Source organism: Anopheles ziemanni, chromosome 2 (genome assembly GCF_943734765.1).
Source record: "Anopheles ziemanni chromosome 2, idAnoZiCoDA_A2_x.2, whole genome shotgun sequence".
Taxonomy (NCBI): Eukaryota; Metazoa; Arthropoda; class Insecta; order Diptera; family Culicidae; genus Anopheles; species Anopheles ziemanni.
Window position 1 is genome coordinate 94,736,472 of NC_080705.1, and position 24,991 is coordinate 94,761,462.

At 38.6% G+C, this 24,991-nt stretch overlaps 2 protein-coding genes across 2 annotated transcripts in view; both read right to left on the reverse strand.

The window, feature by feature from the left end:
• LOC131288512 (serine/threonine-protein kinase N) overlaps positions 1–20,986 on the reverse strand; it is a 29,158-nt gene extending 8,172 nt beyond the window's left edge. The window contains exons 1-3 of the mRNA XM_058317655.1: positions 20,447–20,986; positions 14,992–15,313; positions 13,513–13,970 (exon numbers count right to left, since the gene is read on the reverse strand). Coding sequence (XP_058173638.1) covers positions 13,513–13,970; positions 14,992–15,313; positions 20,447–20,467 — 801 coding nt within the window. The 5' untranslated portion in view covers positions 20,468–20,986. The remainder of the gene's footprint in view (positions 1–13,512; positions 13,971–14,991; positions 15,314–20,446) is intronic.
• A 1,558-nt stretch (positions 20,987–22,544) lies between these two features.
• Positions 22,545–24,581, reverse strand: LOC131285938 (conserved oligomeric Golgi complex subunit 6). The gene is made up of 3 exons (XM_058314795.1): positions 24,390–24,581; positions 22,868–24,322; positions 22,545–22,803 (listed from the first exon to the last, which is right to left on the reverse strand). Exons 1-3 carry the CDS (start codon positions 24,579–24,581, stop codon positions 22,573–22,575), a joined length of 1,878 nt encoding a protein of 625 aa, XP_058170778.1. The 3' UTR covers positions 22,545–22,572.
• Positions 24,582–24,991: the final 410 nt, after the last annotated feature.

The window sequence follows — 24,991 nt, forward strand, 5'->3', positions numbered from 1 at the left end:
CCAGAATACTGGATTGTTGTGATCGGATCGTATTACTCGGCGAGTTGGAAGAAATTGATTTTCGCTGAAGCTAGAAAAGTAAGTAAATGAAAAATACTCCTAATTTATCCCGGTTGGAAGGAACAATGCTAGCTTTGACTTTGCCTTACGTACCGAATCGATCCTATCATCACGCCTGCGTGGCGGTGGGGAAAGAAGAGTATCCCCGGTGATCGATTTTTGTGCCGAGCGGCGACGCATGGATCCCCCCTGTTCATATTCAGATTTGATGTTCTTGCTAGTCGGATCGGTACACTCCCAATCGCTGGTTTGACAACTAACATCTTTGCCGTTGTTAGGAAACTATGTAGAACAAATTCACGTTCAGTCGGAAAAAGAAAACGCAGCATTGGTTCAGCGTTTTGAAGATGCCAAATGATATAAAACAAGGGTTACCTTTTCTGGGAAATTCGTACTCTTATCAACAACATTGTTTGAGGATTCACATTTGTTTATCATGATCGATAATGCATCGGTCGTTGGTAGCAGATCTGTGCAAGCGGTTAATACGATGCTGCAGGTACTGGTACATTTAGGGAAAAGGTGAGCCTGGTCGCTCGTGTCACCATCAAGTAACGGCACCGCATTTTCTGGAGGTGTCTGTTGTACGATAAAGTGCCAACAATGTTATTTTCAAATTTTTATGTTTTTTTAACTCTTCCTTATTTCGATAGGTCAATCGTTTTCAAGCGTTTTTTTTAATACTCTTTGAACTTTGTTTAAAGGTGTTAAGTAGTGATGCTATACAGTCAGTTTGATAAAAACGTTAAGAAATTGTGGGAGTACACTCTGTCAACATTGGATCAGAGGAGACTGCTTTGCAAAACTAAAACCATCGTCAGACGCCCACCTTCGGGCATATTTGATTGTATGACCTGGTCGACCAAGGAAAAGTATGAAAAATACAAAGTCTCTCACCTGACCAAACGCCACCCCTGCCGATGGAGTAGGTGATGATGGATCGTTGTTAAAAATAACGTTACTTTTACCAACCGAGGAGGAACTACTGACGGCTAATGGAAAGGTTATGGACGAAGTTGAGGCTGTTTTTTGGGAATTGTGTTGCAGCAGGTTGTCTGGCGTGCTAAATTTATAAACAACCTTCACTGGATTACTACTACCAGTGGATGTGCTTATGTTGTCCGGTTGAGTTGGTTGTGGCGGGGAGACACCTTCATGATCAACTGTGACTCCACCGTCACCGATGTTACGTTCTGCTGAATGATCCTCTGAAACGTTGTTCGTTTGCCCGCCACCACTCACTAAAGACTTCTCCTCTTTTACTTTACAGTCGGATGCACGAGTGGTAGGCGCAGCAGATGCAGACGATGATAACGTTAGCTGCGCATGCACGGTCCATTCGGCTGTGATTTCAGAGGGTGGGCCTAAAGAGATGGATCCCTTACCACTGGCTGCACTTGTCGTTCCTGACATGCTGCGCGACGACGAAACACAGATAGAACACTCTCATACACTTTTACGTTCAGCCGTGCGAAAAAGGTGTTTCCATTGAAATAACGCGCGAATAGCAATAAGAATCCTGAGGTTTGTTTTCGTTTGCTGGAATGATGTTTGACACTTTGACCGGTTATCTCACATTTATATCTGCATAATATGATGTACCAAATTTCCACCCGGAGACTTACACATCGATCATTTGATTTCGTAATCAGCTAAATATCAGAACTCAACAGGAAGAACGCCGGCATAAGCCTACAGTGCGTGCGTGCTTACGAGTATCTTTTGTATTTTTCTTCTTTTTATGATTGGTAGGACGTATACACGTTTCTGCTCGCTTTTTATACACCAACATGAGAGTGTATAAAAATAGCTAAGACGATCCTCTGAATTAATGATTTTGTTTGGTGTTCGACGCTGCTCTAGTTCCTTGGAGTGTCGTTGAACGTCGCGCACTTGTTGGATACGACACAAAATTAGCAAAAACTGATCGGAAGGGACGTGTCGGCAATCGACCCAGTTTGGTTTTACTTTCCTTGAAATGGAACCAACGTGTTTAGTATTCGATTGAAATAGGATGGCGTCACGAAACAGATCTTGTTCTCACGGCGACAATAACCATCCAAGCCATTCTGATCTAACCAACCAAGACATTCTGATTTTCGTCATAACAGAACCTTCGTAACATTTATCGTTTCGAAAAAAAATTCCACGTGAAACACCAGGCGGCTCCATAATCAACGAAATATGTTTTCCGGATGATGATTTGCTCAACATATGGGTTATGCTCAAAATACATCACACGCTTATTATGGTCTCGTCTCAGTTTCGTTAACGTTGAGCCAGACGCATGAAGAAGCTCGATTTACTGCTTTAATATATTCGTCGATAATTATTGAACCTTACAATATTGAAAAATACAATAAGTTCTTTTTTCTCTAATTCTTAGTATATTATAGATAGAATTGAAACCCGAATTAGATATTCGAAATGTTGCTATGCTATTAAGTTATTATTAAAAGATAATACACAGCGACACTTGTTGATCTACTTCATTACATAGCGCGCCACTTGGTTCGACTTTAAATTCGTTTTGTAATCATCGTCTTTTATCGTACACCACCGTAAATATAATTTTTGAACCTCGACTCGGCTTCCTAACAACCGATCGCAACAGTAGAACTGAGAAGACTAACACCGAGAGTGCATTTATCTCGGCTCTCACCGTTTGCTTCAAATATTCATGCATATGTCAAAAAGAGATGGAGAAGGTGAAAATTATTCCTCTTTCATGCTCGTTTGTTTAAACGTAATGTTGGTTGATGGGGAAATAAAAACCACATTTACTACGTTTCCTATTCCTTCACAATAAAAATATTCATGTAAGCCATACGTTACACGTGAAAATACAAAAGCAAATATGTTTATCTTAGACTATTTAGGTTTTTACATGACTATAAATTCGATGAATATAGTAATTACTGCTTACGATTGTTTGTGATAGCCTCCAACTGTTATTACATACTATAGTATCTAGGATATAAACGACGAAAACCAAAATGCAAATTTTTGTAATTTTTGTTTTCAACGATAGAGAATATTTTGTTCTTCAAATTGACACGTCACTCAGTTATTTCGAAACCGAACAAACAAAAAGAAAAACGTTTTACGTAATAACGCCGGTATTAGAAGCCATAAATCAACGGGTAAAAACTAGGGTAAACATTTGTCAAAATTGCATCACAATCTAAAACGATATGGGGGATAACTTCATTTAAATACTTGAGCGTGATCTACTACTTTTTCATGGTGAAGATCACGATTCACTGATTTCAAAAGTGTGGCTAATAAATCGACTAACCATGTTCACATTCCTCGTAATCAAACCACAGTTCCTTTTTTATGTAAATGTTAAAAGTGAAATAACTTCAATAACACTGCCGTCATGAAACCGAGCTTTGAAATCGGACTATTCTTACTTCAAAAAACTGATTTCGAATCCAAAGCTGTACAAACAAATAGGGTATGCAACGCGGATCAAGAATATTCCCAATTTGGGACGGAAGCATAACAACGTAAAACAAGTCGGGCAAACTATAGACACTCGGTCAATAGGTGTAGTCAATATACTAGAAACTTATGGACGCGTCTGACTACGGTTCACTTTCAAGTAGATAAAATTAAGTTAAAACAATCTTTCGTTAAAACAATATACGTTCTTAGCATATAGTAGTTTTTGAACCTCTAGCAGAACGCATATTTTAAGATACTAAATAATTCAGTGTACATAATTAAAAACAGATACAAATGTGGCTATAACCAATTTGATCATATATAGTGTATATACTTGTTTTAATGCTTATCTATAATGATTCAATTACACGATATGCCAAGGTAAGTAACAGTAAAAAAGATGTGATGTAAAATGTAGACATAGACAAATTTAATAATTTCTAACAACATGAACAGAGATTAAACCGATCTAAAAACACCTCGCATATGCTTGCCTCGATCTCGAAAGACTGGATCACAAACAGCAAAACGTGCTAGATTGGAGAATTAAAACGGTAGAACTTTAATTAAAAAAAGCGTATAGGGAATTATTTAATTTTCTTCAGTACCAGACAAGCGTAGTATATTGAAGGATGATTCGATCAAAGCGAGTTTGACTGATTGGTTTCGCTTGTGAGCGACATAGTACAAATACTTAGTACGAGTTGCTGCTTTCGTTGTACTAACCTTCGACTTCGATCGATGTCGCCGATGACATTTGTGGTGACGACAGTGATGACGCTGCTGCTCTTCCTGCTGTTCTAGCTGCAGATCATGTTGACCAAAACTCAGTTGGTTGTGATCTTTAGAATGGTAGTGATCATCGTGACCGTACTTTTTTAGACGACTTCGTGCATGGCGCTTGTGATCGTCATAAGTTTCCATAGCACAAATTATCGAATGTATATCGTGAACTTAGTTTTCGCTCCTTGGAGGGTAAGCTAACAGGGGAAAGCAAATTTGTACATTCGCTCGCTCAGCTTCTCTCAATTAATCATAAACCACGAACCACTAGCGTCGTTTGTGTACTGCCAAGGTATCTTATACGAACCTCTAGTTTCTCATCGAAGCAGTATGCGATGGCAGAGAATACATATTGTTGAGGCGGCACATATCGAATAAACTCAGCTCTTAGATGAAGATTTTCTCCATTCTCTCAGATGCCGAGACACGATGCCTTTTGAGTTGAATTTTTATTTTTCCTGTCCCATGCCTTTCGAATCGTCAAAAATAAATACCAAGGCACGCGTAACTACATATAGGTAACACGCGTTCCCAATTTTGTGTGCACGGAAACGCAAATGGAAAGATGCGCGCGTGCGCACATATATACACACACTTTTACTTTAATGCTCATCAAGGCGAGCACGGGGTGTTGCTAAGCTAGTGAAAATTGAAATCAGGACGTTGATCAGTAGCACACATTGAGCAAATTGGTAAGTGGGACATTCGGAAAAAGAATAATTGGAATTTGAGAGCGACGTCAGTAGGAGGCTAGTGCACAAAAGTTTATGTTAAATTTCCATGTTTCCTCCGTTTTTAATATCTACTCAAGACTTAACATACACATAACAAATTTTACTTACGTAAATTCATTTCATCTAACATTTCAGCGAGGGATATGATAGTGTTCTTCAAACAAAAAGAAAGTTTATGTGTTTTTCTATCAAACCAATGGCCATCAATTGTTACATACTCGTTTTACTTTCTAAAATTCCATGCCGTATAGTATACAATAATAATTCAATTCTGATTGAGCAAAAGTAGTGTGAAGCGGAAAACCTGCAACACTCATTTATTCAGGGTGTCCACTCAGATTATGATTTCAAATTCCCGGTTTTTTCCCGGTTTTCCAGGTTTTTTCTAGTTTATGCAGGTTCACTACATTTCGATTGCTTATAGTAGATAAACTTGGCTGTTATATGTCTCTATGGTTTTTTAGGTAGGTCAAAACTGCATGTAAGTTATGTGTTAAAGAATACTTTAAGGAAATAACTTCAAAATTTTCAAAAACAAAAACTATTGAAAAACCGAGGGAAAACAGGGACAACACATACGGTTTGGGATTATAGAGCATCGTAAACTGAACTTTCATTGCAACAACACACATTGCTTGAGCGTATATATTTTAAAAGAAAATCCTTATAAAAATGTTAAAGAACAACTTCATTAATGACATAAATAACAAATTAATTTTTAATTCGGCTCAAAATTAGAAATGAAAAATGTTTTTCCTTCGCTCATAGAATTTGCTTAATCATAACATTTTTCAACAAAAGAAGGGAGATGTAGCATACCTGTTGTACATCTTCTAATATTTCTATCAAAAGACACGTTCATAAACACGTTGATACAAATGATTCACGTTATCAAAATTTTATGCAAACACACCAACAACTCAAATGAGCTATATTTCACCAAGAATAAAAACTGATCAGCACACTCGTCTAGCGAATGCCGCAATACAATGAGATCCCATAGCAAAACAACCAATACACCAGCTAGAGAGTGGTTAACAGTTAAAGGTAAAACAAAAACCTTTATCCATATCAAACCATTGCTGACAAATAGAATGAAACATACATAATTATTTCCGTATATCTGCAAGCATATAAATCGATCAGATCACATCCGAAAGGTACATCCATAGTGACACATTCATAACAAGTGAAGCAAGAGATTGCACCGCGTGCGATCGTCCCGAAACAAGCAACCTTATAAACTCAACAGGATAAAGGATCTCATCAGGAAATATTGGTAGAAGGACAGGAGTTTGCAATTGAAATTTCAAAGGACGGATTTGAACGCTGTGAATATTTTCGTACAATATCATAGGAAGCGATTAGCTTTTCAGCTAGTAGATTTACTAGATTTAAAGTAACTGTTTTGGCTACTATCTGAAGCATATACAAAGACATTTGGTTGCATTGCTATTTCATAGCGAGTGTTTAAACAGATGATCAATGCATTTACAATTTCAACTGGAAATCCCCGTTACCATGTTACCAATGTTAACCCTCGATGCGTTTGTCTTTCGTACACATTGCTTCCGTGGCGACAAAATCATCATGCTTTCTCGCTTTGCCTCTACGCCGGCACCACTGGAAGAAACGAAAACGCAATACGGATACAGTGGACCTTCAAACACAAATGTCGCCCTTAACAATTGAAATGTAGTGACAATTTTACATGAAAATATAATTACGCTACGAGAATAAAATATGTAAATCTCAAAAAAATATTATATGAAAAATATTCCCGGTTTTTTCGGCGAAATTCCCGGTTTTCCCGGTTTTTTCCCGGTAAAATTGAATTCAAGGTTGATTCCCGGTTTTCCCGGTTTTCCCGGTTGAGTGGCCACCCTGATTTATTATTTATCAGTCCATGTACGAATCTTCTGTCATACAAAATGGATCGACTCGTATGAGAAAAGAACAAAGCACGTTCGCATAAACTAGCATCGAACAATTTGTCAAACGACGGAAACCGAGATGGACGAAAACCGGGGCCAGCCTGTATATGTTTCTGGATGAAGGCTGCACATGAGGAAGACCGTTACACTCAGTTTCGCTAATCATGGCTACCAACAATATTCATATCCCATGACTTCACACAGAAGAGTAATTTCTAACCGCGAAATCATGGACATTGTGATCTAGAATTTCCAATTTCGTTTTTTACGAGATTTTTAAGAAGATTTCCCATATACTGCAAGTATGTTTGTAAACAGTTTTTAAGCCTACTGTTAAAACAATGGCGGAGCAGAAAATAGCTTGGACTCGACCTCTCTTTTTACCGATCTTGTTATCGATTCTTATTCCTAAACTGACCGAAAAGTAAGACATTCAATCTTTTTTCAGATGTCCCGTTTGACGATTTGCACAGTGTATTAGCATACTATCGGCATCCTCGTCAATAAACGTTGTAGTTCACCGTTTTTCGAAAGAAAGATTAAGTTTCGTGACGTTAATTATTATTATTTAGTTTAGTTTGAACGGCCTGGCCGTATTAATGCTTCTTCAGCATTCTTGCTTGTCTTGCTCGATTGCTCAATGCCTGATACTTGGCCTGGCAACCGCCCTACCGAACAAGACGTATAACATTTACTACATATACAAAGGAGAAGGTCAGAGAGTGATTCCGAACTCCCTGGCGAAAGCGAATATGATCCATGCATACTTGTAATCTCTCTGTCCCAAGATGTCACGGATGGGGGTCACAGGGACTCTTCCAGCCGCTCGGACGGCAAATAGTTCGGGTCTGGTCGTGACGTTAATAAGATCGCAGAAATAATGGCATACTTTTACCATCCACAATGATTTTGAAATATGTCCCATGACATTTTCGTGTATTCTATTTAATATTTTCATATTCATGTTATTTTATAGTGTGGAAAAATTAATTCACGGAAAAAGGAGGTAACATTATAAAAAATTAAAGCCAAAAGACAATAGTGCCGGCAAAAGTGAATCTAGCGAACAATCATTTCGTTATCGAATGAGATTGAAGGAAAGAAGGGGTTTGTTCGAGCCGTAACTGAGCGATCTTTTGCGTATTAGATCACGTCATATCTGTTGAGAGCGTTTTTATGCTGTCACGTTTCCCTTACGGGTATTTGTGCGCACGCTTCGATCCAGAAACAATATTGCTAAATGCTACGAACACATTCATCTTATTATGGTACATCCAAACCATGCTTTACCTAAACGAGAATTGGTTTTTAGTCATAACTCGAGGAAGCATAGACGTTATTCCATTTTATAAATGAACTTTTGTTGAAAATTTAACGTCACAAATTAAACGAAAAAATTGCTCTATTTTAGTATGTGAGTGAAGTGAAAAGGGGCTTAAACTATGCAGTTAAAGTCCAAAGTTAACCAGAACACCTCTCTACATCACTGAACCTCAATCCCGTTGCACATTTATGGTGAGGAATAAAGCACCATTCGAATAACAGCGACGACTAATATCCCATCGTTATTGACCAAAATACTTGTGGAATCTATGCCTCGGTTGCAACAAGTGCAAAAGTATCTAAGGTGATCATAAAAAGCACTCAAGTGTTATGTTTTATTTCACTTGACACCAATTTGCCCAATACATTAGAACATGTAAGGGACTGTATGCAAACAGATACCAAATGAAAGCATGAATGCAATTTTCCAAATCCATACGTCTGTATATAGTGTTATAACATACAATTTGAAGATGTGTCGCTCAGCGATAAGATACGATATTCGTGTCATTCGTACGTGGATTTTTTTTTAATGCAACGTACGGATTAATAACTCTGAATATACCATTATTATTATAATTACACTTAACACCATATCGATGGTTCACAAATCAAACAAGTACATCCCTGCCTACAACAGAGTGTGCGTGCGGTATACTGTTGAACGCAGGCGAATAGGTTTAAAACTACGTTCACCGTGCAGTATTATTTCAGTCGATCGTTGTCTGTTGCGGTGTGGCCGTGGTGTGTCGAATAAGATCATCATTCCCTGCAGCTATTGACTGAGATGAAACCCTGCTCAATAATAACAATGCTGACCTTCACCCTGACCTTCACCCTGACCGGTCTGGTGTTTCTGATCGGTCATGGTGACTCAGCAAAAATTGTGTGTGTTTTTCCTACTGCAAGCAAATCACACGTTATGGGTCCACAAGCACTTCTAAAAGAACTAGCTCGACAGGGCCATGAGGTAGGTACAGGGTAGCAGAGGAAACAGGTTTGAAACGGTGATGAACATGCAAATTACTAATAACGTGCTATTCCCTCAGGTAACCATGGTTAGTGCCTTTCCATTAAAGCAACCCCCGAAACATTATCGCGATGTGTATATACCGATTGAGGAATCATTTTCATCAATAATGGCCGATTTTATGCAAGGCGGCAGCCGAAACATGATGAAATTGTTCCCGCAAATTCTCAACGCTGCACAGGAATCTTCCAACAGAACTATCAATGCACCGGAATTTCTACGTCTTGTTCGGGAGGAACAGTTCGACTTAGCGATCGTAGGGTATTTCATGAATGGTTTCGTTATTGGTGTAGGAGCACTGTTTCGTTGCCCGACCATCCTTTACTTCTCTGCGGCAGGGTCAGGACTCACCAATGTTGTCGGCAATCCGGTTGAAGTAGCTGCCGTACCGCATATGCTGTTAGGTCAACGGAATCCAATGACATTTTTTGATCGCACCGTTAATTTAATTTTGTATTGGGTGGAAAAAGTTATGCTGCTATACATACATCACAAAGAACTACCATATTACGAGTAAGTGGAAATCGATAGCTTCCAAAACATGAAAATTAACCATGTCTTGTTTTCAGATTCAACTTTCCCGCAAATAAGGGCTTCCGTAGCTACGACGAGGCTCTCCGAAATGTATCGCTAGTACTGCTCAACACTTACTTCACGCAAACTGTTCCCCGTCCGTATCTTCCAAACTTGATAGAAGTAGGAGGCCTTCAGATAAACCGAAAACCAGAGGCGCTACCAGAAAACCTTCAACAGTTTCTAGATGATGCTGATAGAGATGGAGCCATCTTCATCAGCTTTGGTTCAAATCTGCGGAGTTCCAATTTACGAAAAGATAAGCTAGAGGCGATCTTATCAACGATCCGCAAGTTGAAGCAACGAGTCATCTGGACGTGGGATCAAAATGAATTGCCCAACAAACCGGATAACGTGTTCATTGGCAAGTGGCTTCCACAAGACAGTATTCTAGCTCATCCGAACTTGAGACTGTTCATAACCCACGGGGGCTTGGGAAGCATTACCGAGGCCATGTACCATGGTGTGCCGATTGTAGGTATTCCTATGTTTGGGGACCAGGACGGGAACGTTGCGCAAGTTGTACGAGAAGGCTGGGGAGTTTTCGTGAACTTTGACGAACTAAGCGAATCTCTACTAACTGATGCAGTATTAAAAGTATTGGAAAACCCTAGCTATCGAGAACATATACACACACGAGCTATTTTATACAAGGACAGACCGATGGCTGCGATGGAAACAGCTGTTTTTTGGGTTGAATATGTTATTAGACATCATGGAGCGCAGCATTTACATTACCAAGGAGCGGATTTAAATATGGTGCAATCTGCGTTGTTAGATGTGTATGCGTTCTTAGGAGTAGCTATGCTAGTAGTTTTGAAAGTTATTGTTTTTTTTATTCGTAAGATCAAAAACAGCAAAACCTCAAAGCACGAATCAACGATATTGTTGAAGAAAGAGATTTAAATTTGATAACATAGCTCATTACATAAACATTTTCCAGTTTAATCGAAATGACGAAACCCAATCAAAAGTATTTCAGTTTTATCTCAATGTGTTTCTTGGTGTTATTTGATTATACTGCCCGAAACAAGCAGAAAAAACACGAAACAATTTATACGAAAGCACTTCTACCACAAACATAGTAAAAGCGGAAGCCCACACAGACCATGAGACCCCAACACCATTCTGTAAGTAATAAAATTTGACTGACACACATTATCAAACACACTACAAACCACTACGAAGTAACAATATTCAACTCCTTATATCAGCTGATCACGCTCATGGGATGTATAAATGCGAGCACGATGAGAGCTCATCAGTCGTTAGCGAAGTGCTAGAGGAGACGGCAGTGTATTAACAATGCTGTTCGTACAGAGTGGGTTGGTCATATTGATGATCATTGCTTTTGCACAGACTGAAGCATACAGAATTCTTTGTATTTATCCGAGTTCCGGTCGGTCACATGTTCTAGTTGGACAAGCGCTCATGAAAGGTTTAGCAGAGCGTGGCAATGACGTAGGATTTTTTGGAAAAAGCTAATGCTTGTGATCCGTATACATAGGTAGAAAAAAGTAATTTTCTTCTTTTTTCATTTAGGTTACTATGATCAGCCCATATAAGCTTTCCAAACCTGTGGCGAACTATCGAGAGATCATCGTTCAGAAAGTAGAACTGAGCAACATGACGAAGGATTTTCTGCAGAAAAACACCGGAAATTCATTAATGGGTATAGTGAACCTTTTTCAAAGCCAATTTCGCACTGCTGAGATGGCCTTGGAAGATCCAAAGCTACAAGCGATCAAAAATGAACACTTTGACCTGGTGATCGTCGGATATTTTGTTGCGGACTTTGTTCTCGGCCTAGGACCACATTTTAATGCTCCAACAGTGATACTTTTTTCTGCCGGATTAAGCAAAATGACGGCGGATTTCGTAGGTAACCCGAGGGCTATATCCACCGTGTCGCACATCATGATTGGTGGACGTGGTATGAAGGGATTTAAAGATCGACTTACGAATTTTCTTTTTTCTGGAGTCGAGAATGTGATAAGTGCGATTGCGTCATATGCCCAGGCTTCTTATTATGAACGATTCTTTCCTTCCGATCGCTACCCAACATACGAAGACGTCCGTAAGAATGTATCATTGGTGCTGCTAAACACACACTTCTCTCAGGCCATGCCACGACCATATCTTCCAAACGTGGTAGAGGTTGGTGGATTGCAAATCAAGGCAAAACCAGATCCCTTGCCAAAAGATATACAAGAGTGGCTGGATGGTGCCGAACATGGCGTAGTTTACTTCTGCCTAGGATCGAATCTCAAATCAGCTGACCTTCCCCAAGTGAAGTTGGATTCCATCTTAAAAACGTTTGCCAAACTCAAGCAACGCGTGTTATGGAAATGGGAAAGTGAGAGCATTCCAAATGCACCTCCGAACGTACTCTCCAAATCGTGGCTCCCGCAAGACGATGTGTTGGCTCACAAAAATGTGATACTGTTCATCTCCCACGGTGGTCTCGGAGGAGTAGCTGAAGCAAAATATCATGGCGTGCCGGTGCTCGGCATTCCGATCTTTGCAGAACAGTTCCAGAATATTCAATCGATGGTGGAAGATGGCATTGCTTTACAGCTCGACTACCAGAAACTTGATGAGGAATCCTTATCTCGCGCAGTCAACACAATGGTTAGTGAGCATCGATTTAGGAATACCATAAAGGAAATTTCCAGGGTCTATCGAGATCGTCCTCAAACTGCTTTAGACCTAGCGTGCTACTGGGTTGAATACGTGGCACGACACAAAGGGGCTCCGCAGCTACATTATCCGGGAGCTGATATGGGCTTCTTTGAGCTACACTCGTTGGACGTTATTGCTTTCGTGCTTGTTGTATTTTATATATGTTTGACAATTCTTAAACATTGCGTTAAATTTTGTATGCGTAAAATATTCCGAACTTCCGCAAAGATTAAAATTAATTGAAAAATAGCAACTTGTAAATTACAACATAAGTAATTTAATAAAAGAGATACGGGTTTATCTAAACCAATCCTATTTTTTATTTAATTCCTCAATACTGGTCACTATATTGGCCAGAAATGTATTGAAATATATTTTACCTTCTGCCTATATACTGCACCTTCCAGCAAGCAGCTGTGGTGAATTGACAATATGCTACAGAACCTTGCACATACGATTGTGGTGATAGGACCCGTCACGAAGGGGAACGCGGTTATCATCAACAGTAATAGAGGTTAAAAGCAATTCAGATAAGATACACTTGTCGTTGGGTTTGGTCAGTATGATATTTCAGGATGGAAGGGCATCAAATCACAACGTTCCTTTTCAACGCACATACGAGCGTGGCAAATACCATCAATTCGTAAACAAGATAAGGAAATTGTAATGGTTGTGAATGAACAAATCTACAAACGAAGACGTCGCAGATACGCTACTATGAGTATCGATGGGTATTGGTATGTGTAACAGTGTATCTGTGTTTGGGGAAAGTTTTTGTTTACACCAGTATAATTGTTACACCAGTAAACACTGTTCCGAGTTTTACTCCCCGATGAAATATTCCAATTAAATTGAGTCACTGAAGAACAAGATGGCAAATTCGATGTAGTTCTAAAAAATGCGCAATTTAGACAGAAATCGATAAAAAAAACTTCTTACTTACCTCTTGCAATGCTTTCTTGTCGATCGTCTTTGTACTTTGTAGAGTACGAATTACATTCTTTGCTCCATCAACCACTGCCGCTTCTATGCGAAGTCTGTGGCGAAGCTCCTCGATACGATCTTCCAGGGATGTTTCCAACTCTTGTGGGTTCTTTGACGCGGTTGCCGAATCGCCTCCATTTTCATCGGATAGCTTATTGTTAAGCTTATTTTGACGAACCTTAAGTATTTTAAGTCGCAGATATTCAATTTTCGCTTTGGAATCAGCCAACATTTGATGCGCTTCGGCCAGTAACTTTTTATCCCGTCCGTGGTGTCCGCTTGAAATTGATTGGATCATGTTTTCGGCACCATTTTTCACTTTGGTCTCAATGCTGAGCTGCTTTTCGAGTGATATTAATAGCTTGTCATTAGCTGTCAACTCGGGACCACTTGGTATAACGGTGGATAGTATTGGATCTAGAAAAGATATTTTTTTAAAATTGTAACAATAAAACAACTTTAGTTTTGTAACAAAATGACAATTAGTCTCGAGCATAAGTGTGTGAGTACGGATTAGTTGGGCTACTAAGTATTCATAATTAGATTATTGTTTGAATTTCAATTCTCTTTTTATTTTTATTAACATTAGAGACTTCCCGGTTGACAGAAATTTAAATTGTTGCTGGTACCATGTAGTTCCAGCAAGAGTCCCAGCAATCTGCCATGGAAAAACTTGCAGTAACTACATGACAGCTACAAAAAAAATTAGTTTTTGTCACCCGGGTTATTTTATGGATAGAGCAAACTTAAACGCATTGACCGCTTTTATGAACTTATTATTAACGACTCTTGAAACCGGAATTTGACATCTTATGATCGTTCATGGCAATTGTGAATTTCGGTAATGATTCTATACACTCAAATATGCGATCCTTAAGGGCACGGTAAACGAAGCGTAATCGCTGGTCTCTCGTGTATCGTCGATATTCAGGCCAAGCGTCATCTTTGCTTTGTTTATGTTTTGCAATTTGGTAAAAATGGCAACATTTCTTGAAGCTACTGCTATTATTTTGTTGTTTATTGTTAAAAATACAAAAACTACGCTAAATAATCATAGAAATTTTATAAATAATCACGAATGAATGATTATTTACGATTACGCTTCGTTTCCCATCCCCTATAAACTTCATTATCGGCTTGTCAGATTAGATGCCGGTTTGTTGTGGGTTTTATAGATGCACATTATGTACACAAACATAGCCAGTCATTGAAAGATTCATTAAGATACATAATAAACCTAAGCTACACAACTCTAGTAACGGGTCCTTGTGTAAATATGCCTTGCCATGTAGTGTATGGTGGTGTTCTAAAACATCTTCAGTGCATGTATTATCAAACACAAAAATCTCATCGCAATTGACCCCTTCAAAAACGTGATACGGATAAATGTTAATAAGATAGATGATAGATGCATACTAACAAATATTTCAATACGTACCTTGACCACCATTGTTGCTGACACTATTACCCTGTGTTAGAATTATTTGACTTTCCAGCTCGTGCAGTTCCGACTTGAGCTCTGCCAGTTTGTTGTTGCTTTTTTTAACAATCGAGGCAACGTCGGATAGTGAACGACGATCGGTTGCAACTTCCCGTAACTTCTCCGCGCCTTCTTTGATTTTGAGCTCTTTACGAATTTCGCGCCGAATCGCCTCTTTGATTTCCTCCAGCCGATCAGGAAGGAGATGCTCTGAAACATTGTCCGACAAGCCATACTTGTGGCTTAGTTCGTATAGCACGGGATGTTTGATGTACTCGCCCTGATTGATGCAAATAAAGTAAATATGAAACATAAGATTTAGTCAACAGTCAAAGTAGTATATATATAGTATGTATACTCTACATTCGTCTCATGAGGTAAAGTTACATACTAGTTTCTTTAATCAAACCTGGTATTATCGTTTAATACTCTGCATTACACCCTTATTAGACAAGGAATTTATCTGTCATATTTTTCCAGAAGTTTTCTGCCAAACGCCCCGCCAGAGCCTACTTTGATAGTAAAAGTCTGGGAAAGATGACAGATAAAATCCTCGTCTAATAAGGGTATTACTGTTGATTGGATAATAGTTGCAGAGTACTTGGCAATCAAGCTTTAATTTGTTTCAATTTCCCCGTAAGTTTTTGTGCGTTTTCCCCTGTATCACTTTATTAAGTTCGAATATCGTTCTACCTTGCTATTTATGACAAACTAATTTAAAAGATAATGTTGTAGAAAAATTAAAATATGATTTATATTAAAAACTTTGGTTAGAGGTTAAACCATTCACGCAAACGTCCTACTTTTTTGTATGGAGATGAAACACAGCAGACCTACGTGTCAAGAACGCTCATTTCACTGACAAGTTCCTTTTTGACACTGATCGGTTACGCTCTCCGTGTCTAGTTATGGGGTCATGTTTACACATAACGCCGTTGGCGTTACAACTTCAATTTTGCTGCTGACGTGAAAGAAAGTGTGATTTACAAGGAATGTTGCTGGATCTAGTAGTTGATATGTCAAACCCTGTAACGTGTACATGATTCAAATAGCCCTGAATCCGCGCATGGCTTTAAACAACACGGTGAAATAACAACCATTTTATATATCCAGTTATTGTAACTATAAAATTAAAACATAACTCTCAAGTAAACAGTGAAAACATAGCTGTCAATCCCTTCGTCACCGAGAATCGTCGAGGCGTCAAGCTTGTAAAACATATTTTAGCTTTATTTCAAGTTTCTTAATTTTTTTCTTCAGAACAACAACCATTTTAAAATTGGTTCAATTTGAAATTCTAAGACGAAGTTTTTACACCGTAACTGTTCCGTAACCGTCAACAAACCCCACTACAATTTCGGAATTGAAAACTGTGTCGTATCATGTATAATCATGGAACAATTTGGTCTGATTTTCACAACACCGTCCAACAATTGCTTTATAAGCTAAAATACAATTTTTAAGAGCGGCATGCTTTCTTGTTGTGTTTTTTATTTTCACCGCAAACTTCAATATGTGGGTATCACTGGAATTAAAATGTACATTACATGGTTCCGAAATATTGAGTCACAAATGAACGAAAGTTCTTCATATATGTCGATGTTCAAACACGAAGAATGCTCGATTGATACTGAAGCTACGGCTTTTTCACGATCGATCCAACAATTTGGTATGATCCGTTCCACACATATAAGCCAAGCCAACAAGTAGTGCAATAACATAACATAACAATCTTGAGAAGAGAAAACCTGCAACTGCAGCAGTGTGAGAACGTGTGAATTTCTCATAGCCGCGGGTTTTTCGTAATACTGCTCTGCAATAGACATTGGAGAACCGTGCTTAGTTACTGGCTGCATATCTTGGTTTTTCACATATGGTTTCGGTTTTGATTTTTCCGTTACCCGATTGTACTGGTTTTCTCTATCCCACATTTGCTTTCATTCAATCGATCTGTACTATCTTCTCTTTTTGTCTGTTTTGTATCTTATTTTCTGTTGTTTCTCTTTTAACATGGCATTGTCTTTTTGTTTTATTATATTTATTCTCTCATTCGTTTCGTTATGTTTTCATTACTTCCGTATGGCTTCATGTAAAACTCTCGCTTCACTAACAGGCAAACGATGGGGTATGCGAATTCGCGGAAGAGAGCCACTAAACTCTTTACGAAAAACTGTTGCACGGCTTGCTCTAGATCAGAGGCCGGCAAAGTATGGCTAGCCAGCCGGACATATAATTCATGGGGAATTTTTTGAAAAATAAAATGAACCGCACCTGAAGAAGCGGTTGCTGCATTCCGAATTCATGTTTTGAAGATACCTCAATCAGAGTGGAAAAATTGCTTCGACAATTGGTTCAGGTGGGAGTGTATTGGTTATTGGTGTATTGGTTATATTCATGGGGAATGTTTTGAAAAACCATAAAGTGATTTTCAATGATTAATATTTAGCAACCCTCGTAAAATGCAACTAACGAACAGTTTATGTTGAAAAAGAGAAAAATTCAACGGAAATAAGTATCAAAATTGATAGTTGAATGTAAAACTGTGGAACTGGATATTTCAAAATGTTTATGTTAATTTCTGGGTAAAATGAAAATATCAAAACAACATTTTGAATATCTTTCTCGCGGTTTTTGGTTCTTTTCCTATGTAACCTCTTTCAGGAAACGTTTGCCGAACCCTGCTCTAGGTAATGCCAGCTATAGGTACAGCTATTGATTTCACTAAATGCGACACAGATGAGTCCTATCATTAGAGACGTAAACAAACCGACAGTGCCTAGCTTTATTTCACTACTACAGGTACTACTATCAGCGGTATTGCCTACAATTTTCAAGTCATACGGAGGAATGAAAACACCGCAAAATCGTCCTAAGTTCACCTTTCTGGGGCCAAACGTCAACACCAATAACAATATAAAAAAATTGCGCGCTGGGGTTTTGGTAGCCTACCGGTCAGGTTACAGTATGAATTCTCTTGCACTCAAGATACCTGTCAAGACAGTCAAAGCTAGCACTATACTGGACATTTATATTTCCAGTGCTTACATACGCCTCGAAGGCATGGACCTTGTCCAAACCCGGTTTGCCGAGTTTGGGAGGAATATACTTAGGAGGATTTTTGGCTCAGTATGTGAGGACGAACAATGACGCGCCTTATAACGCATAGAAGGCGACGTTACTGTTGTGCAGCGAAATAGAATCCCCAGACTATACGGGGGGTCATGTCATGAGAAGTAAGATTCTTTTAGGCTGTCCCAAAGGAGAGAGGACGAAATAAATTTGTATTTGTAAAAAAGGCGTAGATGAAGCCGTCAAAAAAGTAATTACACGAAATTGTACTAATTGCATTAATTCTAGCTTAAATGAATTGAGATAGAATCAAAAAGGTACTACCTGTTTATAAAAACTCCCTTAATTGGACATTGGTCATTTGTGAACTTAAACGGGGTTATACACGCTAAAATATGATATTTTGCAGTTTTGCACTAATCGACAAAAAGCATTCATACGTAACGGTACAGATAAGCGATACCGATATAAAAAATGCTTCCTAGACAAAGATGATGAACTCAATATAAATCAGTTTTTTGCAAAAAGCCACATTCGGGCCTTCAGAAGCATAATGTTAATTTATTATGACTTCGATTGATAATGCTATCTCCCATTGACGTCATATTTTTACCATTGTATTAAATCGATTCCGTAAAAAAGCAGCATATGGGCTTATCTGCGTCTTTTACAAATTTGAACTTTACCGTATATAAGAAAAGTACGAGAAAAATAACTAAATTCACATTCCATTATTATACAATTTGTTCATTTTGATGCGTCTATCAATGTCAAATCAAAACAAAAAGGATCATCTCAAAACAATAATATTTAATGGCGCAAAATCCCTTAGTGAAACCAGGCCTCCCTCCTACAGCTACTGTAACCGTTAGACGGTATAGATCAGTGGTCAGCTGTTCGTATTACCGGGGGTTACTAGGTTCGCTATTACAACACGTAGTTGATGACAATATGAAGGGTGTAATTTAATAATTTGCAAACATTTTGCATATGATTTAAAAAATATTTTCTTTAATATTAATTTTATTCATCTGCGTCTAATAAAATATTATTTATCAACACACGAAATAAAGAACCGTAAGGCAATAAAACTTTACTTTACATGCTAACCTAACGATTGTGACTTCAACAAATTATAGTAAGGCATATAGAAACATAATAATATCTGATCAAAAGCGACATTACCGAAAGTTACATCGCTCCGATAACGATTAGGATGGTTATGTAGCCACCCTAAATTAAACTACTTGCCCTCGCTTTACTGAAGCGTGGAATTGATAAGGGACTAATCAGAGATATATTTCTTATCATAACATTAGCTTGCGCATGCAAGCAGTTCTGAATCATTCCAAACTACAGTAACATTTTTTGGTCGTTGAAACTAACTGACCAGCTTTTAGACAATCTTCTTTAGGTAATCATACTACAAAAATAAAACATATGAGAAGCATTCACACTTATTATCACAACGATTTCCAATAAAAATTTTAATAGCTCATTCCATACCAATTTTATCCAATAAAAATACAAAATTTCGAGCGAATAGGGCGAGTGAGGGAGATCTGGCTCATGTATGTAATTTTGGCATGGAAAAGAATGAATTACCACGCTGATTTCTAATAACTACACTCTGTTATCTTTTTTACGGTGTGAATATCGATTTATTCTAGTCAATAGTAGTTTTTTGGAGCGATTCTATCAATATTTTTTTAGCAACAGGTTAAAATCTAGCTGTTACTTGTTCAACCTATAATGCTGTAAGCAGATACTTGTACTAGTAGTTCTCCCATATCAGAATATAAGCAACCACTGCGAAAAAAATCGGAAGTAAGTTTTTAAGAATGATCAAAACGTTTTTTGAGCTCGAAAGTATAGATCTTGCTGTGATCTTGTGTGTCGCTATTGGTGCAGGTTGTTGTATCTGACAATCTATCCAATATACATGGAGATCCAACACTTGGGTTGATAAACTTAAAATCTATTTTTGGCTTAATTTAAAGTCAATGACTAATTGTTAGATTCAAATGAAAAATAAGTGAAACTTAAACGAATTGCACACCGTTTAATTTGTGCTACATGCACATCAATCTTGATCTGGGAGACTTCCACAGCGATGAGTTATCAATTAGTCTAAATCTATACGTAAGCTAGTCGTGCAACATACCATAGCTTCTACTACAAGTTATTTTTCATCACTCAGTAATTGTGAAAAATCGTACATATTTCGATTAGTTATTCAAGAACATGAATCTTGACTATGAATCATCATCTAACATTCTCCCTAGAGGCAGCTTAGTCTACGGCTTTGGACAGTTTTGTGTTGAAATAACACGTACGATCATACCTGATAATATGAATCCGCCATTTTGAGACGAAAGTTTCGATTCAAGCAAGACCGCAACAGATTGCGTCTTTGTTCCTCTCAGGCGGGTATTTACGCTTGGTGTGTGTTTCTTTCTTGATCACTCGCACACAAGACGTCACAATTTAATCAACGGAAGCGAATTCCTTCACACAGGCAACACAGAAAAAAAATGTACACTTCTCGGAGAATGTGATCCCGGCTATCTGAAATTCATCTCGAACTTTTAACAAAACCACGCATCGCGCCACGATTGGAAACAGTTTCCAAAACACCGGATTAAATTATCTTTCATGCGCACCTTTGATTTCAGGACGACCGAAGACCGGTATACGAGCTATTACTACAGTTTTTTCACAGCAACACCGAAACAATGAAATGTTGTAAGATGTAAGTGTTTATGTCACAAACAATATACATATAGTCGATCGACGCAAACGAATGAATGATCTTCCAGCGGCCAGCGTAGGGATCTTCTCGACGAAACTTTCCCACGACAGAAAATTCCACTTTAACAATTATTTTACGAGTTTATTCTTAATCACAACTGCAGGTAGTTTGGAACTGACACACAATTCCACGGTCAAGCAACTTTTCCTTCCGTCCTCATTCTCGTGGTGTTGTACACGCACACACACACACACACACGTTTCTGAACACTTTCCCATGCACTGAAAACATGAATTGAATTGCGCTGCGTGTGGATTTTCTTCTTTTGTTCGTACAATACTGCAAACTTTTCACTTGTAGCAGTCAAAGTCCTTCCTGTAATTGAAATCCTGGTTGATTCCAATGGAGCGGAAAATGTACATTTCGGGGCTATGTAAACCGTATATTTAAACCAACTTAATCTCGTTGAAATGGACGGCGGAAAAAACTGTCCTCATTGCACGCTTTGGAACGAGTGCGAGGTGTGGCGACGCGGATCCACTCGAAAGCACACGACCAACTGACGACGCGGATAGTGATTAGGGTGGATTACCACTTTTGTTGGTGAGAATATACACAATTAAACTTTTGAGCATCATACCGCGAGTGATCTCATAATGTTTTGCGATTTTAACAGCTGAAACCTAGCTTCAACGTTGGAAAAGCTATTCACAAATCATTAGAAACACAACAAAACAGGAACCAAAAAGAAGTGCGTTTGGGTAAATCTCGCAGACTGGGACCATGAAAACTGTTGACTCGACCAGCATGACAGAACGTCTTAATAAATGCATGGAAGCAGGATCAGGTAAAACTGTCAAAGGAATTTTGACAAACCCACTTTGACAGTACCATTAACCTTCAGCTGTCCAACCAAAGTTATAACTTTGTTTTTGGTTACCTGTTTGGTTAACAGAAATTTACATTTTTGCTGCTATCATGTAGTTCCAGCAAGAGTCCCAGCACTTTGCCATGGAAAAACTTGCTGTAACTACATGACTGCAGCTGCAAAAAAATTTATTTTTTGTCAACAGGGCGGGTAGTTTTTACAAATCGGTATGGAAATGGCAATAGTATGTAAAATGTATTTACTACACAGGTAGATGGGTGCAGATGTGTAGGGTAAAATTTGTTTCAACATCAAATTAATATACTTAATGAATTTTTAAAATTATAAAAATTATACAATATTTTGGAAAACACCCTCAAGTATGTATACGACGATACGACAATCCGATCAAAAGTTATTTGAAAATAAAACTCCAACTACTCGGGTAGGCGGTTGAACGGTTACCTTTGAAAATTAATCACTACATTACAGTGTACCATACAAAAAAATTGGTACGGTCAGGTGTCAAAAGGCGATTTTGTTATGGTGCGCTGCAACCCAGAAGTGCTGGATAGCATTTGATATGGTACGCTTGTCAATTGACCGTACCAGTTTTTTGGTATGGTACGCTGTAATGTAGTCGCGTGGTGATTCTCCGGAAACAAAGACAGTAATGGAGTAGTGAATAATTGCGAAAATGGTATTTGATAGTGATTTTTGATAACGATTGAACATTTTGTGGTATTGGCTGGTTGAGGGAACAAGGTAGGTTTAACTTTGTTGTTATAAACTCAGCAGAACGCTAATTTCTCGCTTTTTTGTTGTTACTATATCAAAGAACATTAATTTATTAGCCGCATAATAATTCATTTACGACCTCTGGCGTTTTAGCCAGAATTAACTCTGGATTCGCGTATCCATTTTTCGGATCATGGATACGTTCGTAGATTTGTCGATATAAAGCAATAATCACATTGAACGACCGTTTTTGCACTGTACCTCGATGGCTGCTGCTGATGAGAAGGTTCACTTGTGGTAGCAGCAGAATTTCTGGAGTTTGAAGAAACTGTTCCAGTTTAACCTAAACGATAAAAACATTGAAAATTTTAACAGCTTATCCGTCATTTGAAGATCTGATCACTTACCACAAATGTATTAAGATGTTTTTGTTCGATCTGAGAAGAGTTTCCTTGTAAAACTGTATATATTGGGCCAAGATTAAGATTAGCTACAAGAGATGATGCTTGTTCTGAAGTCAATGTATCTATCTGGGCGTCGGATTGAGCACGTAAACGTTCTAATCGCTCCTCCATGTATTCGTATATAGAAATTACACTTTCGATTTGATACAAGGAATTTAGCAAATAAACAGCCATGTCCGTTGTAGGCAAATGAGATGCCGATTCTTGCACGGATTGTAGAAGAGGATCGATCACACAACCGACAATTTTGGTAATGTCTTTTTGACTACCTGCTACCATACTGGCTACCGAAAGAATCTCCTTCAGTAGGTTTAATAATCGACCCACACTGGAAGAAGGAACCAAATCTGATAGAGGAGGCTCAAGCCCAGATCGATTCTCATTAGCTCCATGAAGTAACTGCTTTATCTGAAATTTGAGACTATTCAAATAGGTAGTTTCTGAAAATATCTGCATATCAGCCATACACTGCTCCAACTGGCCTCCTTTTACGATGTTAGTAATCATGTTCAGGTAGAACTTTACCAAATTGAATATTGAGTACAATATGATCGTATCCTTTTCGGCATTTAGTATCGCCTCAACTCGCACTCTGAGGGGGTGACACACCCCATCCGAAATGTTGATCATTGCAGATTGAACCTGCTCCGAAATATCTTCCTTATCGCAATTTCTGACAAGCATCTGTAGATTTTCCTTCTCTGGCGGAAGGATTTGGTGAATATAAGCAAACATATCCCCTATGTAACGTTTTGAGTCGTGAGCTAGCATCTCTATCGGCCTCGGGTTTCCACCCGGGCCTCCTGTTGTAAGTGCATCAATGAAGCAACGAACAACCACCGATCGCCGTGCGGTGGAATACTCATCAATTACGTATTTGAATAAAACTGGTCGATCTTGAAGCCTTGCCATAGCCTGTACTATAAGAACGCCCATCTCATTTGATTCCACGTTCCTGCAGTGCGATTGCGTCCAGCGGTAAAGGCGTTCCAAGGCTGCCTCTTGATGGAGTGTCATTTCTTCCATTATGTCTAATGCCACTGTTTGGTATCCATTTTGCATCAATGTACGACAATCGGTATGAATGCTTTGCACTCGATCCAATACCTGAAAAAAATCCGCTGCTATTGGGGCATCGCGTTTGGAACCGTATAACATCTGATGTTCGGTTAATGACAACTGGAATCGCGACAAGAACCCACAGGCAAGTTTCTGTTGTACTTGCAGCTTATTGTTTTCCTCCTGTAATGCATTTGACTGTTGTATCAGATCCTTGGTTTGAGCCTCAGTGTTGCTAAGTTGCGATTTCATGTTTTCGACAGATAGGCTCATCGAATTAATATCATTGCAAATGCCATCCAAAACCTCCTTTACGTTTTTCAATGCATCTAGAAAGTTCTGTACACAAAGAACGAATCATTCGCTAAGGAACATGCCACTTTTTAGCTAAATTCATTATACCTACTTGATTGATTTCCAAGCTTTTCTTTTCAATTTGGCTTCTCAAGTTACGCCGTGTTTGAAGAGTGTTCTCCTTGAAAAATGACGAAAGGTCGGACAAAGCCTCTAGCGTTTCTCGGTCATTTTCGATGCGCGATTCAAGCACTTTATTCAAGCGCTGCTGAATATAATCTTCTTTTGATACTGCTATCGCCATTGCTCAAGATAATTTTTGTGTTTCTTTTGGTCACTTGATTGAGTTTGCTTTCGTGTCCGTGGACGGTGACGTGCAGTGCTGGAAGATTCTGGATTCGGAAGATCGAAGAGTCGGATTCATTGGATCACATGAGTCGTATTCGAATCAGATTTTATTACAGGTTGCCTCAGTCTTCATCGACTCCGCCCGCTAGGCGATTTCGAGCAAATCGTCCTAAAAAAAATCATACGTGACACAAACATCGAGCAGTTTTGTATGGTGAGTACGACGAAGTAGAACGATATTGCTCAAAAAACATCCTACATTTGTTTCATCCCCATACAAAAAAGTAGGGCGTTTGTTCGCGCGTAGAACGTTTTTAGGAAGATTTTCGGAGGATTTCGAGCTGCCTATTGGGGGGATTATGTCGT

Bases quoted from the DNA above. Each gene is read 5' to 3' on its own strand.
- LOC131285938 (XM_058314795.1), bottom strand. From the start codon at position 24,581: ATGGCGATAGCAGTATCAAAAGAAGATTATATTCAGCAGCGCTTGAAT. The intron at 24,323-24,389 runs GTAGGTATAATG...CTTTGTGTACAG, and splicing joins AAAGCTTGGAAATCAATCAA to AACTTTCTAGATGCATTGAA. The intron at 22,804-22,867 runs GTAAGTGATCAG...TTTATCGTTTAG, and splicing joins AACATCTTAATACATTTGTG to GTTAAACTGGAACAGTTTCT.